Here is an 18,529-nt window from a genome sequence, read left to right as displayed (position 1 = left end):
TAATTTTTATTTAAATTTCAGGGGAAAATTTATACAAAAATTGAATTTAAAAGAATTATTATGGAGAAAATAAATTAAAGAAGAATTCTTATAGAAAATAATTTTTATTTAAATTTCAGGGGAAAATTTATACAAAAATTGAATTTTAAAGAATTATTATGGAGAAAACAAATTAAAGAAGAATTCTTATAGAAAATAATTTTTATTTAAATTTCAGGGGAAAATTTATACAAAAATTGAATTTTAAAGAATTATTATGGAGGTAATAAACTAAAGAGAAATTCTTATAGAAAATAATTTTTATTTAAATTTCAGGGGAAAATTTATACAAAAATTGAATTTTAAAGAATTATTATGGAGAAAACAATACAAACAATTCAATACAAATTTTTTTATAAATAAAATTTCCCTAATAATTCTTTTCATAAATAATTTTATATAAAAAATTCACTCAAATAAATTTTTATTACTAATTCAATACAAATTTTTTATGAATAAAATTCCCCTAATAATTCTTTTCATAAATAATTTTATATAAAAAATTCATTCAAATAAATTTTTATTACTAATTCAATATAAATTTTTATTACTAATTCAATATAAATTTTTGAAAGGGTTTGCTCGCCTCCACCTCAGCGCCATCTGGTGTGCCGCGCGCGTTCGAGAATCACTCGAACGGTTTGCACATTCTTCGTCATACGACTGTGCCAGCAGCATGTGCTCATGTTTATATATATATATTCATACATCTTAGTTTGTAAGCCAGTTGGCTATATATTTATATGTATATTCTAATAATTAGTTATTGCTCAAATATATATTATATTATGTGTGTAAGAAAGCTGCATCACTCTCAACCCAACAATAGGTTATGGGCCCAGGCAACGTAAGTACATAACCTATAACTTGCCACGTGCACAGAAGTACCACGCGTACAATCCAGTAAGATAGTTAACAGAAATAAAAATAAAATGGCTGATAACACAAAACTAGAATTAAAAATTACAAAGTTGTCGGACAGTAACTATCGGACGTGGAAAATCGAAATGAGGTGGTATTTACGTGGAAAAGGATTATTAGACCACGTGTTGGGCAATATTGAACTAAATGATACAGCTACGGCAGAACAAAAAAGACTGCATAAAGCCAATGACGATAAGGCCATTGCATCAATAGGGCTAAATATTGAACCAAATCAGCAAGTACACATAGAGGATTGTGTTACTGCTCGCGATGCATGGTTGACATTAGAACAGATACACCAACCAAAATCTAGAGTGAGGATAATGCAACTCAAAAAACAACTGTATCAATCTAAAATGAAAGAAGACGAAACTATGTCAGCATATGTATCTAGAATAAAAGTATTGGCTAATAATTTAAGGGAAGCTGGTTCTGAATTGAGAGATGAAGATCTCGCATACATTATATTAGCAGGACTTCCCGATTCATACGAGAATCTGAACATGTCACTGGCAGGATTACCAGACGATAAGTTTACATCAGCAGAAATAAGCAAAGTATTGCTGACCGAGTTTGACAGGCGTAAAACCAGGAACGCAGAAGAGGATGTGGACCGCAAAGAGGCATTACATTCAAGAGGAGTCAAACAGGTACCATATAAAAACACAACAGCGTACAGTAGACCAAAGAAAACATTCTGTTCGCATTGCAAGAAACAAGGGCATGACATACAGAATTGCTGGTTCAAAAATAAAGGTAAGAAGTACAGTTATCAATCTAACTCAAATTATACAACAAGATGCAGCAATAATGAAGGATTCCTAGTCTCGCTAAACAATATTGACATGGAAGACACTTGGTTATTAGACAGTGGGTGTACGCACCATGTCTGCAAACATAGAAATTGGTTTTAGACATTTAAAGAGATTCATCCTGAACCAATCAACACTGCTGCAGAAACTGGTGAAGGAAAAGCTACGCTAAAAGCCAAAGGGATTGGAAATATTGTAATCAAAACATGTGTTGGCAGTCAAACGGAATTCATAACACTGCATAATGTTTATTTTGTCCCACATATTAGAAAAAACTTAATGTCCGTTTCACAGATAGAGAGAAGAGCCAAAGAGGTAATAATCAGAAATGGCAGAGCTGAAATTCGTGACACAGAAAATAGACGGATCATGTGCTTGGCGTACAGGAAAAATGATTTATATATTGTTCGAGCCAGAACAATCGTAAGCACACAAGAACAACCGGAATCAAACAATGTGACGGTAAAGGACAGTGCTCTGTGGCATCGCAGATTTTGCCACATTAATAGCAAAACAATCCAGAAGACAGCTGAGTCGAACCAAGTCTATGGATTTGAAAACGCAAAAATAGATGAAAATATATGTGAAGACTGCTGCATCGGAAAATCCACGAAAGCTCCCTGTCGAAAACTTAAAGATCGTCAGTCACAAGAGATTTGTGAGCTCATTCATTCAGATGTTTGTGGACCCATGCAGGTAGGTTCATTGAGTGAAAAACGATATTTTATCACATTCGTCGATGACTACTCAAGACACACAACTGTAGCATTTATCAAGACCAAAGATGAGGTAAAACATGAAATTAAGAAATTTATAGCTAATGTAGAATTACAGGCAGGAAGAAAAATTAGAAGGTTTCGAACAGATAACGGAACTGAGTACTGCAACAAGGATTTGAAGGCTTATTTTGAAGAAAAGGGAATAAAGCACGAGAAATCAAATGTGGAGACCCCACAAATGAATGGAATAGCCGAACGAACGAATAGAACCTTACTCGATCTGGTAAGATCAATGCTAAAATCAGCGAAGTTACCTCAGAAGTTTTGGGCAGAAGCCATAGCAACAGCTGCCTATGTAAGAAATCGTGTGTGTCACTCCTCGCTAAAAGATCAAGTCCCTCTAGCAATTTGGGCAGACAAGACATTGAGCATTCGTCACCTAAAGGCATATGGATCACTTGCTTATGCACACTTAGTCAGGCAAGGACAGAAGAAACTAGACGACAGAGCTGTTCCATGCGTGATGGTCGGATACGCAAACCAAACTAAAGGTTATCGACTGTGGTGTCCGAAGAAACAAGACGTAATTGTCACAAAACATGTGCGATTTTTAGAAGAAAAAATAGGCTACGAATGGCTGCAAAACGAACATGACAATAGAGATCTGGATAACAGTTACAACCAGACGTACATCGACATTGAGTCAGAACAGGAAGACGAAATAAGTTTAAAGCATTCGGATGGAAGAACACGTGAAGTACCGACTAACCGAATAGTGGGGGTAGAAGGTGCTCAACCTAGGAGAAAACCTGGTAGACCCAAAAAGAAAGTCAACAACCCCTATGGCAGAAAAGGAAAACCAAGGGCGATTCCTGTAGAAGAGGAAGAAGAAGAGGAAGAAGAAGAGGAGGAAGAACCCGTAGAAGGTGAAGATAATGGATCCAGCGTAGAATTAAACTTCATGGAAATTATTGAGCCAGACACACTAGACGAGGCCATGTCTTCGCCACAAGCGCAAGAATGGGAACAAGTCATACACGAAGAAATGACAAGTCTGAAGCAACGTGGAACATGGGAAACCGTAAGTCATGTACCACCAGAACGAAAAAGCATTGGTAGCAAATGGGTTTTTAAATTAAAACGAGATTGCGAAGGTAAAGTATTGAGATATAAAGCTCGATTAGTAGCACAGGGTTTTTCTCAGCAGAAGGGAATCGACTATAATGAGACTTATTCACCTGTTGCAAGCTTTTCGATAATTAGATTGTTAATTGCTATCTCAGTTATTTTCAGATGGTTTACTAGACATTTAGATATTAAGTGCGCATACCTTTATGGACATCTCGAAGAGGAAATTTATATGAGGCTGACTCCAGTATACAAAGACGGAAAAGAGGCTATAGTAAGACTAAAACGACCGATTTATGGATTGAAACAATCTGGAAGGAACTGGAACGCAGAACTAAACAACTTTCTACAAAAATACGGATTCGATAGGTTACAGTCATCTAATTGTATTTACAGAAAAGGTTTTTGGATAATAGCGATAATATATGTAGACGATATTTTTATATTCGCGAAAAATTTAGAATCTATCAATCATTTCGTTGAAACTATAAGCAAAAAGTACGATACGAAAGATTTAGGTGAGATAAGTAATATATTAGGCGTCAAAGTAGAAAGATATGACGAAATGGTCAGTTTAAATCAGAAATCATACATAGAATCTTTAACACGGAAATATAACATGCGTGAATGTAGAGGTGCAACGACACCATTGGAGCCAGGGTTGAAATTGTCTAAAAACATAGAATCAGATTTATTAAATGAAGGTAGAAAAAGTTTATATCGGGAAATTATCGGCTCCTTAATGTTTGTAGCGCTGCGTACAAGACCAGATATATTATTTGCGGTAACAAAGTTATCCCAATTTAATTCGAGCCCGAAAGAGGTACATTGGATACAGGCTAAGCACATTGTGCGATATTTGAATAAAACCAAAGATTATAGTATAGTTTACCGGCCAGAACAGATACCAAAGATAGAGATTTTTTGTGACGCAGATTGGGCCGGAGATGTCGATGATAGACATTCGTTCAGTGGATTAGTTGTGATGGTGGGTTCAAATGTTGTGCAATGGCTATCGTGCAAACAGAGAGGAATATCCACCTCGACAATGGAGGCTGAATATATCGCTCTATCGTATGGTATAAAAGAGGCCATATGGTTGCGGATGTTGCTAACGGAATTAAATTTATACGAATTTTTCTCAGGAAATTGTAACATGTATTGCGACAACAGAGCGGCAATAGATTTTTCAAAAAGTAGAGTAGAAAATTCTCGTTCTAAACATATTGACATTGCGTATCACCTTGTTAGAGAGGAGATAGAAAAGAAATTAGTGAATTTGTCATATGTAGCGTCAAACGAAAATTTAGCGGATGTAATGACGAAATCGTTAAAGACTATAGCTCATCAGAAATGTATCAGCAAAATGATAATGGAACTCGCAAAAGTGGGGGATTGAAAGGGTTTGCTCGCCTCCACCTCAGCGCCATCTGGTGTGCCGCGCGCGTTCGAGAATCACTCGAACGGTTTGCACATTCTTCGTCATACGACTGTGCCAGCAGCATGTGCTCATGTTTATATATATATATTCATACATCTTAGTTTGTAAGCCAGTTGGCTATATATTTATATGTATATTCTAATAATTAGTTATTGCTCAAATATATATTATATTATGTGTGTAAGAAAGCTGCATCACTCTCAACTCAACAATTAAATATATATATATATATATAAATAATTTATATATTATTAAATGATTATATATATATATATTAAAATATTTTAAAAATTAATTAAATAAATATAAATTCTTAATTCTCTTTATATATAATAAAATATTTATAAAAATAAATAAATATATATATTATTATTATATATATATAAATACCTAATAAATAAATATTTAATATATATTAAATAATTTATATATATATAAATATTTATATAATAAATTATTTATTTATAATTAAATTTATATATTTATAATTGTATGAATATTTATAGGTTATTATGAATTAATTAAATCTGATATAAATGTCTAATAATTAGTTTTACTCTAGGATATATTCATAAATGGATTCATTTTACAAATGTTAATATTATAATTAAATATATAGTATATTATTAAATTATTATTGTTCTGTAGTAAAAAATTTAAAAATTAATATAAATGTATATATTATATATAAATTTATTAGAGATATTTAAATTTAATTAGATATATATTGTATCGCACTTGATGTGAAACTGGGTCGGTGCTTTCGCTTTCTCCAAGAGCGTACTCACGACTGACTCCAGGAACGAATCTGCGCGCATGGCCTCGTTAAGCGGCCCCACTCTTGACCGCATTCTTTCCCGAAACCGCGACACCCCACGCGCACCCCACGACGGCATGACGGATTCAAAAGGGTGCCCATGTGTTTTTGATTGCGGAGCCAACCCTGCCGGTTTTGCCTGTAACCTGGCGGCCCCGGGATAGACCATTGTCTTCCCGTGCACGCTTTGACCATCATAAACTCAGGCACCTAGTCCTGCGGGGGTCTAGCGGCATCGGGTCGACCCTTTGTCGACCTTAGCACGCGGTCGGTTTAACGGCCCCAAACATCCCTTCGGTTGTTTGTGCACGCTAGGCTATACCGCTGAGGGTTGACAAGCCTCTTTATTTCCGAACAATGCAACCTCTCCCGAATCAGTCATACCGTCTTTACCGGTCTTTCCATTTCTTTGTATTGAATCGCAGTTACAATAATCGTATAATAATCGCCACCCTCGCGTTACAAACAGACCCCTCTATCCATCCGCAACATCTTTCCCCCTTAAATTAAACAATTTCAATTATTTAATTTAACTTTCCTTTTAACATCGGTTTATTAACCCTTTGCACTCGAAATTATTTTAACTTCCAAAATGAAACATTTCTTTCGACCTACAATATTGCCCTTCTATATATTTTCTCATGTTATACATACGAAAATGGTGCACTTACTTGCACAATACCGAAATGTTTAGTAATTTATTAAATACAAACAAATCTAATAATGTAAATATGTTTTGGATAATGCTACAGCAATTTTAGCGGTATCATACAGTCATCATTCGAGTGCTAAGGGTTAACATTACATTATTTGAATGATAATCGCATACATTTTTTTTTTTTTTTTTTTTTTTTTGTCGCATCCACTTAACACACGCACTGTCAACGAGAACACATAGAATACACATTGATAACGCTTAGTATTAACTGTCTCTTCCTTCACTCAGATTAATTAAGGATTATTTTAATGCCACTTTAACGCAACATATTTTCTATACACTAGGTGATAACCAACTCGTCGTGGTTTCACGAATCGAGCTTCCCGTCGCAACCCGCTATTTTAATTAATTTTCGCGTTGGTCTCACGAATTCGCCCTGCACAGTTCTCACTTTGGCTACTCTAACCACCTCATCCGAGCCGGGATATACTTCCACTATCTTCCCTATTTTCCATGAATTTCGGGGTGCTTGGCGCTCTGCAATGAGGACTATGTCGCCATTTTTTAACGATTCTTCCGAGTGGCACCATTTTGAGCGTGGAATCAGACCGGGCAAATACTCCCGCAGCCAACGTCGCCAGAACGCATCAGCGAAGAATTGGGCAATTTTCCACTGCCTTCTGGGACATTCGGTTTGGGCATCATACCTGCCCAACCTAATTTCACCCGACGATGTTCCTATCAAGAAATGATTTGGGGTCAACGCCTCCTTGTCTTGAGGGTCGACGGATACATGAGTTAACGGCCGAGAGTTTATTGAATGTTCTATCTCTAGCATCAAGGTATTAAGAACTTCCTCACTGGGCGCTTGATCGCGTAGAATTGCGTTAAGAGCGATTTTAACAGACTTAATGAGCCTTTCCCAGGCTCCGCCCATGTGAGGTGCATCTGGCGGATTAAAAAACCATTGTATCTTCTTCTGTAACGCATGATTTCGGAACTCATCGGTTTTCATCGTGGCGATCGCGTCGCGAAGTTCTTTACTTGCACCTCTGAAGTTTGTGCCGTTGTCACTGTAAATGATCAAAGGAAAGCCTCTGCGTGCTGCTAATCGTGTAAGGGCCATAATGGCCGAGCTAGCGCTTAAACTATGCGCCAATTCCAGATGCACTGCTCTAGTTGTCAGACACGTGAAAAGTACTCCCCATCGCTTTTCGCGACGTCTACCAATCTTGACCAGCATCGGGCCAAAATAATCGACCCCGCAATGACTGAACGGTCTTTGTCTATATGCCACACGACCCGCTGGTAAGGCAGACATTATCGGATTCCGCGGTTTCCCGCGACGCCTCTTACATATTGAGCATTTGCTTATCAGCGACCGAAATGTGCTTCTGAGCCCTACGATATAAAACTCCTGGCGTAGCTCATTGATGACTGAGTCGTGGTTGGCATGGTAAAAACGGCGATGATATTCCGCCACGAGCAACCGTGTCGCTGGATGTTTTCCGTCGAGTATAATGGGGTTATTATTAAACACGAAGCCCTCTACATTGATTACACGTCCATTGGCTCGCATAATACCGTGCTCGTCAACGAAGGGTTGTAGCTTTGCAATCCTGCTGCCCTTGTGTATTTTTCTCTCGTTTCGTAACGCTTCTAGCTCCTGCCCAAAAATAGTTGCCTGTATCTCGCGAAACCAATATCGTTCCGCAAAATTTACGGTCTCGTGGGTCATCTCCGAACGCGGTTGTCCTCGCCAACGATCGACGTATCTCTGAACGCGTCTGGCCACCGCGAGTAGTCCCGGCCATCCTAAATATTTGCCCGTCTGCGGTAGGAAATTTGTCACCGCTTCCGTCACGAAGGCGAATTCTTTCCGTACTTCCAGCGTATCGATCTTCTGTTTTTCTTCCTCGTTTAGGCGTTTCTCCACAGGCCACGCGCTTTCTTCCTGGCGCAGGAAGTCCGGGCCGGCAAACCATCGTTGATTTGCCCATAGAAGTTCGTCCGACCACCGTGTCGCGTCATCCGCCGGATTTAATTTCGAAGGCACCCACCGCCATTCCGAACTTTCGGTAAGTTCGCCGATTTCGCCCAAGCGATTTGCCACGAAAACTTGACGCGTGCGCGGTTCCGATTTTATCCATCGAATTACTGTAATAGAATCGCTCCAAAATACACGCCGACTGATCTCAATTTCAAGCTCTTTTTGTACCGTTCTTGCCAAACGCGACGCTAGCAAGGCGGCTTGCAATTCCAATCGGGGAATCGACATTGGTTTCAACGGCGCTACCCTCGTCTTCGCCATAATAAATGCAACACGCGCTGGCGCGTTCTCGACTTCGAAACGCAAGTACGCGGCTGCCGCATAGGCCTTCAAGCTTGCATCACAAAACACGTGTAAGTCCGCCTTCGTGTAATGCGTTCCGTTTGGGGATAGACACCGTGGTAAGCGTATTTCTCTCGCGTCTCGTAGACGTTTCACCCAAGAAAGCCAACCCTTTTGTTCCTCTACACGAATTTGGTCGTCCCAACCAATGCCGCTGCGCCATATTTCTTGCATTAATATTTTCGACATAAGCATTAACCGAGAGAGGAATCCAAGCGGATCAAACACGGACATCACAACTCGCAGGTACTCGCGTTTTGACGGTATCTTTTTGCCGTTTAACAGATCTTTCGGTATTTTAGCGATTCCCATATTGAAACCTAGCGTGTCGGATCGCGTGTCCCAAAAAAGGCCCAATACCCGTTCTCCTTTATGAGTACAAAGCGGATTCTCGCCGTTCCTGGATAACTCCCGATTACTTGTCCCGATCAACGCGCGTTCTTCGTTAGAGACCCAGCCGTGCATCTCGAAATTTGCATTCACGTTAATTTTCTCCACGTCGCGAACAAGACAAGCAGCCTCTTGCACCGTCGCCCGGCTTGCCAAGAAGTCGTCCATGTAGCTATTTTTTATTATACTCTTCGCCGCGCCCGGATATTGGTTAGCGAAGCTCTTTGCGTTCTCATCTTTTATATACATAGCGCTACACGGCGATGACTTGGCGCCGAAAATCAGAGAGGTCATCTCATACACGTGGGGTTCTACATCTCTTGCTTTCCCTCGCCACAAAAACCTTTGCGCTCCGCGGTCTTCTTGGCGAACTTTAACGCGCAGGAACATATCCTTTATGTCTGCCTTTACAGCGACGGATTCCTGTCTAAAACGGATCAACACGCCAGGCAACGATTGCAATAGATCAGGTCCCGTTTCAAGCTGATCGTTTAAACTTAATCCCTCCGATTTAGCCGCAGCATCGAACACGAGCCTAATTTTGCCCGGCTTGTTTACATTCCGCACTCCGAAGTGTGGCAGGTACCAGACGCGTTCGTTATTTAGGATTTCGTAAACCCTCTTTGCGTATCCCTTCTCTATGAAACGATTCATTTCTTGGTAATAAAGGGACGAGTACTCCGGATCCCGGTCCAGCTTCTTTTCTAAAGAGAAAAGTCTTTTTCGCGCAGTAGTGAGGCTATCTGCGTTGGGCACCTGTCTTTTTTTCCATAGCAAGCCTACCTCCCATGAGCCATTTATTCTCCGAGTGGTATTTTTCAAAATGGTTTCGGCGTGTTCATGTTCACTTCTGGTTTTCTTTAACTCATTCACTCCAAAATTGTCCAATTCAAAATATTGCTTCACGAGTTCATCGAGCCGTTCCTCGTCATCTTGATCTCGTCCTTTTCGCGAGGAGCTTGATTGTGTCGTTTCCACTCCCGAGAATGCGTCTACCCTTTGTCCTGTCGGCGCGGAACCATGTATCGTCCATCCCAGCAGCGAACGAGAAATTCCAAGCATATATCGCGACACTTCGCGAAATTCGCGAGTCGATATTAGTTGCCACTGATCTTGCCCAAGGAGCATTCTCGGTTGTGCATTATCGTATGATTGTAGGGTCACGTTTTCCGTGGAATTGACATGTTCTACTATTTCTTTACAAAGCGTCTGAGAGGGAAGACTCAATTTTGACACCGAAAAGGCTTGTTTAATGGTATGTACGTCCCGCGTTCCTTTTATATGGAAACTGACCTTTTCGCACACCATAGTGACAGCTTCTCTATCATTGATTCCTTTCAGTGCGAACTTTTGTCGCGGTCCCTTTGCTCCTATTTCTTGAGCTAATTGTCTTTCGATCAGAGTTATTGTTGAACCCTCATCAAGCAAGGCGAAGGTATTTATGGACTTCCTCGGACCGGAAACGAGGACTGGAATTATTTTTAAAAATCTATACGAGTTTTTTAGTCATGCGCCTGGATCAATGGTAACGGTCGCTACCTCTGGGCCTCGTTCTGATGCTGGCCTTCGTGGTGTCCCATAGGAACTACCGGCCCGACTCTGCGGCTTGTGGAGAAGGTTATGGTGTGGTTTTTTGCATCGACTGCAGTTCATACCCGTACATTGTTTGTTGGCGTGCCCTTTTCCCAGACATTTAAAGCAAAGCTTATTCTTTTTTACTAACGCCCAACGTCTCGATATGGTCTCCCGCGCGAATTCCCGACACTCCCACGTTTTATGGTTCGTCCTACTGCAAATAGCACATTTGTTAATACGGCCTGTCTGGCCACTGTTATTTGTGTGTCCCTTGTCGGACGACCGCGAGTCAAACGTTGTAATATAGGTGGCCGCTGGTCTTGAGCGAGATTGTCTTTTCTGAATTTGCGGTTTGCGTGAGAAGGATGTCGACGGCGTGTCTGTGTCAAAAATACTTGTCGCAGCGGCTAATTCGGCTTCCTTGTAGACGTAATCGGCAAGTTTTTCTAACGTGGTTTTTTCTGTGCCAGCTTCCGCAGCGTACCTATTGAATGCGTATCTCAACGCGGATGGCAACTTGTTCGCCACGGTTTTTACTAAATCCGGACTATGCAAGTAACCAACGAGGTCAAGAGACTTTAATGCAATAACATAACTGCGCAATTTCGCCGCAAATTGACCCATGTTACCTTTTCCATTCTCTAGGTCGGGCAAGTTGTTTATATCCCTCCCGATCTTTTCTGCTATCGTATGTTTGTTTCCGAATTGCAATTCCAGCGTCTGTATAATTACGTTCGCATCACTCGCCGTCGCTAACAGCGCACTTACGCTCGCGCGCGCTTCACCTTCGAGTGCCTCAAATAGTCGCGCCACATTTTCTCGACCCGAGTACCCGCCAAGTTCCGCCGACAGCAGATACGCTTCTTTAAAATTCGACCACTCAATCGGATCGCCGGAAAATTTGGGTAGCCTTTTCGCAGAAGTCAGTCGATGCAGCAAGCGCGAATTTCCTTCACCAAACGACGCTTCCCTCACCGCGCGTAATGTATTCATGATCGCATCCGCTAATCGGTCGGTCGCATTCGCATCGCATCGAGAGCTCGCGAAGATAGACGGGCTATTTAGCAAGTTTGGCTCACATGTTGGCAAGGATGCTCCAAGGTCCTCTTCTCGCGTGATGCTCTCTGCGTTGGGCTGCGCCGCTGCCGATGTTCGTGACACGCTGTTGCCGTGGTTATCCTGACCGCTCCCTTCTGCAACCGCCGTCGGACGTCGCGGTGGCGTGCCTCCTCGCACTTGGTCCGGGGGTTGACCATCAGCTAATGCAGGGACGACCAGTTGGGAATCTTCGACTGCCTCTGCGTCCCGATTCACAACACAGGATCTCTTCGCTCTTGGAACGCCATCCTCGGCTCGCGCGGTGGTGACGACTCTTCTTTTCTTCGGCGGCATGATCCCGCTTTAACGACTTATACCACCACAATGCCTTTGCTACAAATCTACCAACCCCTTAATCTTCAACTGTATACCGGCGTAATGATCCCGGGTTTCGGCACCAAAATGTATCGCACTTGATGTGAAACTGGGTCGGTGCTTTCGCTTTCTCCAAGAGCGTACTCACGACTGACTCCAGGAACGAATCTGCGCGCATGGCCTCGTTAAGCGGCCCCACTCTTGACCGCATTCTTTCCCGAAACCGCGACACCCCACGCGCACCCCACGACGGCATGACGGATTCAAAAGGGTGCCCATGTGTTTTTGATTGCGGAGCCAACCCTGCCGGTTTTGCCTGTAACCTGGCGGCCCCGGGATAGACCATTGTCTTCCCGTGCACGCTTTGACCATCATAAACTCAGGCACCTAGTCCTGCGGGGGTCTAGCGGCATCGGGTCGACCCTTTGTCGACCTTAGCACGCGGTCGGTTTAACGGCCCCAAACATCCCTTCGGTTGTTTGTGCACGCTAGGCTATACCGCTGAGGGTTGACAAGCCTCTTTATTTCCGAACAATGCAACCTCTCCCGAATCAGTCATACCGTCTTTACCGGTCTTTCCATTTCTTTGTATTGAATCGCAGTTACAATAATCGTATAATAATCGCCACCCTCGCGTTACAAACAGACCCCTCTATCCATCCGCAACATATATAAATAATTTATATATATATAAATATTTAATAAATAAATTATTTATATATATATAAATTAATATTATTCAATAAAGCATTTATATATATATATCATAAATATTTATTAATATAAATTATTTATATATATATAAATATTTATTAATATAAATTATTTATATATATATATATCAAAATTAAAATTCTAAAATTCGTTTTTTTCTATATTTTCTATTTTACAAAAAAATTCATACTAATATCTTTACTTATCAATAACGTTCAATAAGTAATAAAAATTTTAGAATGAAAATCTCCCTCAAATTGCAAAAAAATCTAGAAAATCCTCCCTAAATTTAATTTTTATATAAATTTTCCCCTAAAATTTAAATAAAAATTATTTTCTATAAGAATTCTTCTTTAATTTATCTCCTCCATAATAATTCTTTAAAATTCAATTTTTGTATAAATTTTCCCCTAAAATTTAAATAAAAATTATTTTCTATAGGAATTCCTCTTTAATTTGTTTTCTCCATAATAATTCTTTAAAATTCAATTTTTATATAAATTTTCCCCTGAAATTTAAATAAAAATTATTTTCTATAAGAATTCTTCTTTAATTTATTTCCTCCATAATAATTCTTTAAAATTCAATTTTTGTATAAATTTTCCCCTAAAATTTAAATAAAAATTATTTTCTATAAGAATTCTTCTTTAATTTATCTCCTCCATAATAATTCTTTAAAATTCAATTTTTGTATAAATGTAGGATCGATTTTATCGAGGGTGACGGAAATGAAGAGACGGTTAGGTTATAACAACTAACGATTTAATAAATAACATACGAAATACAACAAACGACGTGACAACGTGCTGCATTCGACCGTTACAACGTATATCCTAAAAAAAACAATCGCCACGCCACGCCGCGCCGCGCCTCCGCGATCGCTCATTCCCGCGTGAAACAAAACATCACGCCACCTTTCTCCCGCATTCGTTAAATTGCGAGCGGAACCACCGTGACGCCATCTTTCCCTTGATCTGGGAAATCACATTCGCGCCCGACCGTAGTCGCAGACTCCCGACTAACCTATCCCTCATAAATTTTCCCCTAAAATTTAAATAAAAATTATTTTCTATAGGAATTCCTCTTTAATTTGTTTTCTCCATAATAATTCTTTAAAATTCAATTTTTATATAAATTTTCCCCTGAAATTTAAATAAAAATTATTTTCTATAAGAATTCTTCTTTAATTTATTTCCTCCATAATAATTCTTTAAAATTCAATTTTTGTATAAATTTTCCCCTAAAATTTAAATAAAAATTATTTTCTATAAGAATTCCTCTTTAATTTGTTTTCTCCATAATAATTCTTTAAAATTCAATTTTTATATAAATTTTCCCCTGAAATTTAAATAAAAATTATTTTCTATAAGAATTCCTCTTTAATTTGTTTTCTCCATAATAATTCTTTAAAATTCAATTTTTATATAAATTTTCCCCTGAAATTTAAATAAAAATTATTTTCTATAAGAATTCTTCTTTAATTTATTTCCTCCATAATAATTCTTTAAAATTCAATTTTTGTATAAATTTTCCCCTAAAATTTAAATAAAAATTATTTTCTATAAGAATTCCTCTTTAATTTGTTTTCTCCATAATAATTCTTTAAAATTCAATTTTTATATAAATTTTCCCCTGAAATTTAAATAAAAATTATTTTCTATAAGAATTCCTCTTTAATTTGTTTTCTCCATAATAATTCTTTAAAATTCAATTTTTATATAAATTTTCCCCTGAAATTTAAATAAAAATTATTTTCTATAAGAATTCTTCTTTAATTTATTTCCTCCATAATAATTCTTTAAAATTCAATTTTTGTATAAATTTTCCCCTAAAATTTTGTTAGGATTAGGGATTGAGAGTGTGCAATAACGAGAACACTGGTGAGATATAAAAACCTTTATTCAAGAATAACTGTAAATTCGGCGCGGTCAAGCGTACGTGCGAACAAGACGCGATGCACTTTCAGAGTGGGGGGAGGACGCGACGAATAACAGAGGAAGACCGCTCGACTCGCCACCAACCTACGACGCTGCAGTTATACCAACTTAAACGTAATGCGGTGGTCGCATTCGGTGATTGGTTCTGACGTCGTACCAACACCCCCCCTCGAGTTGATGGGTCGACACGTCAATCCTGACAATATTAGACGGGCATGCCGAGTCCGCAATGTCTAATACACCACTCGTGTTTCGGTTTAGGGAGGCCCTTAGTGAGTGCATCGGCAATCTGATGTTCCGTAGATTTATGAATTACATGAAATTGCTTCTGCTTCAACATGTCGCGAATGAAGTGGTGCCTTATGTCGATGTGCTTGCTTTTCGCGTGAAAAGTAGGGTTTTCCGCTAATTTGATCGCGCTTAGACTATCGCAGAATACATCTATTTTTCCTAACTCATCGAAACCGAGCTCCTCTAAAAACCTTTTCAAATGTACGCATTCTTTAGCGCATTCCGCCAACGCTATGTACTCCGACTCTGTCGTCGAAAGAGCTATCGTTCTCTGTTTCCTCGCGTCCCATGAAATCGGAGATCCGTGTAGCAGGAAGATGTATCCCGAGTAGGAGCGCCTATCTTCAGAGCTGCTTCCCCAATCTGCATCGACGTATCCGCTAACCGGTCCGGGTTCTGGTCCGTACACCAATCCCAGATCGATGGTCCCCTTTAAATATCGCAGGACCCGCTTCGCGGCCTTCCAGTGCTCCTCGCCATAACAATTATTGAATTGGCCGAGGAAGCTCGCTGCGAAGCTAATGTCGGGTCTGGTTGCGGTCGCCAAGTATGTTAAAGCGCCGACCAGCTCTCGATACGGCAGTTCGGCGATTTCCTGATCTCGCGATTCGTTCTTTTTCAGCTTCAGATTCGCCTGAATAGGTGTAGACACGGGGTTTGATTCGCTCATGCCAAATCTACTCAATAAATCATTGATGTACCCTCTCTGATGCATGGCTATATGATTTTTGCGTTGCGTGAATTCGATACCCAGACAATAGCTGACATTTCCTATGTCTTTGATGTCGAGATGCTTCGAAAGCTCCTGTCCAAGCTTGATGATCGCTCCCCGGTCACGCGACGCGACCAAAATATCGTCCACATAGACGGCTACCATCATCACGTTTTCGCCTGTGTTGACGTGATATAGGCATGGGTCTGAATTAGTTGGAGTCATTCCACAATTTCTCAGAATTTGGTCGATCTTGGCGTGCCAGCTTCTTCCGGCCTGTCTTAGGCCATATAAGGCTTTCTTTAAGAGGCACACTCTGTTGCCCTTCTTGAGATCGGACAACATCTTTCTCGCTTTAAGACCGATAGTGCTTTCTTGTTCGTTCTCAGCTATTCTCTGCAGAATTTCGTGTAAATTCTTCGGTGGTTCCATATATAACTTTTCCTCGAGTTCCCCATTTAAGTAAGCTGTTGTGACGTCAAATTGCCTGATTTGCATTTTGTATGCAGCTGCTAGCGACGTCATCAGTCGGATGGTTCCGATCCGAGCCACTGGTGCAAAAGTTTCTGAAAAATGGACTCCCGGTTGTTGACTGAAGCCTTGTGCCACTAAACGCGCCTTGCGCCTTTCCAAGGTGCCATCCGATCTGAATTTATTTCGAAGCACCATTCGACTTCCTATGACCTTTTCGTTATCAGGGCGACTGACCAGTGTCCATGTATTATTTTTAATGATCGACTTCATCTCGTCATCGATGGCTTTGCACCATTCGTTGGCTTCAGGGCTGCGTAGAGCCTGATTCGCGGGAACTTCGGCGAGATGCCCTTGTTCTTCTTCTACGACGTTCGCATCTCCTGTGACGGTGTGGAATAATCGTCGTGGTCTTCCTCTCATGCCCGTTCTGGTTAGGGCAGGTCTACCGCGACCTCTTCTTGGAGGGACCTGAACGTTCTCTTCTCCTTGAACTTCATGTGTACTTGGTTCGATAGTGTTGTATAGTTCAATATCCATGTGATGGGTTGCGGACGCGTCTTCGTCCTCGACTTCTGGTTGCTCTTCTGGAGCGAAATCTTTGAAGTTGCTTGTGCGTTGTGGCGTCTCATCAACGAATTTTACGTCCCTGCTGATAATAATTTTCCTGTCGTCCGTCGACCAGATTCGAAAACCCTTGCATTCCTCAGCGTATCCAAGAAATAAGCCTTTCTTTCCACGGGGATCAAATTTTCCTCTTCCTGGCTCTCTGTTGAGAAAATATACACGGCTACCGAAAACTCGAAAATGATTTACGTCGGGTACATTCCCGGTCCATACCTCGTACGGGGTTCGCCCGTTTAAACTACTGGAAGGTGAACGGTTTCGAATATAATTCGCCGTATTAACAGCCTCTGCCCAGAAAGAAGGGGGAAGACCGAATTCCATCATTAGACATCTGGCCATCTCTACGAGCGTTCGATTTCTTCGTTCGGCCACTCCGTTTTGTTCCGGGTTGTATGGAATGGTCAATCTTCGAGTTATTCCATTCTTCTTCAGGTAATTTTCGATGTCGTGACTTGTGAACTCTTTTCCGTTATCGGATTGTAAGCATTTAACGCTCGTTCCCTTTTGCTTTTCAACGAGCGCAATGTATTCCGTGATCGCTTTTAATGCGTCTGATTTAGCGTTCAAAAAACGTACTTCGCACCACCTAGATTTATCGTCAATAAATTCTATAAAATATTTCGCACGACCGAGTGATTCGACACGCATAGGCCCGCATAAGTCCGTGTGAATTATATCTAATACGTTTGTTGCCCTGTTCGACTTTTTGGGAAATGGTTTCCGCGTCATTTTTCCCGCCGCACAAACGTTACAATTTAATTCGCGAATTACGTCTCCGTGTTGGATTCCGAGTATTGCCCCGCCGCGCTTAGCGTTTATGATATCTTTTACATTTACGTGGCCCATTCGCCGGTGCCATAATTCGAGCGCGTCGTCGGGCTTCGACGCATTCGCGGCGTTGCATGCATCTGTTTGATATTCGCGTATATAATATAAGTCGCCGATTCGCTCCGCGCATAATTTCACATCGCCGTTCGCGGTTGAAACAAATGCCTTATCCTTTTTAAAATGAACTTCTAGCCCTTTGTCGGTTATTTTGCTTACTGACAATAAATTAGTTCTGAGATCGGGTACGTGCAAAGCATTGCCGAGAAAAATATTCTTTCTTTTGCCGAAAACGTCGGCTTCTAAATGTATCGTTCCCATTGCAGTGACTTCGGTTGACGAATTGTTGGCAAGGTTCAAAACACCGCGATCTGTATTACCTACTTCACTAAAATTATTTAGTTCGTGACATAAATGTGACGTCGCGCCACTATCGAGGCACCATTTTCGATCGCTTTTTCGATCGTAGTCGATCGAGTCGGCACGTGAGACGACAACGGTATTCAAACATACATCTTCAGCACATCTCGCGGATTCTCTATTGTTCACTCTCGCGTAGCATTCGTTCGCGGTATGACCCACACGGTTGCACTTATAACATCGAATTACAGATTTATTCGGTCGTTTGAATTTTGGATTACCGT

General features: G+C 40.5%; 1 protein-coding gene across 1 annotated transcript; it reads right to left on the bottom strand.

Moving 5' to 3' along the window:
- Positions 1-6,905: 6,905 nt before the first annotated feature.
- Positions 6,906-12,287, bottom strand: LOC143363463 (uncharacterized). The gene is made up of 3 exons (XM_076804040.1): positions 10,976-12,287; positions 10,614-10,789; positions 6,906-10,529 (listed from the first exon to the last, which is right to left on the bottom strand). Exons 1-3 carry the CDS (start codon positions 12,285-12,287, stop codon positions 6,906-6,908), a joined length of 5,112 nt encoding a protein of 1,703 aa, XP_076660155.1.
- Positions 12,288-18,529: the final 6,242 nt, after the last annotated feature.

Source organism: Halictus rubicundus, unplaced genomic scaffold, assembly GCF_050948215.1.
Source record: "Halictus rubicundus isolate RS-2024b unplaced genomic scaffold, iyHalRubi1_principal scaffold0047, whole genome shotgun sequence".
NCBI lineage: Eukaryota > Metazoa > Arthropoda > Insecta > Hymenoptera > Halictidae > Halictus > Halictus rubicundus.
This window is presented reverse-complemented; position numbering and strand designations above follow the sequence as displayed.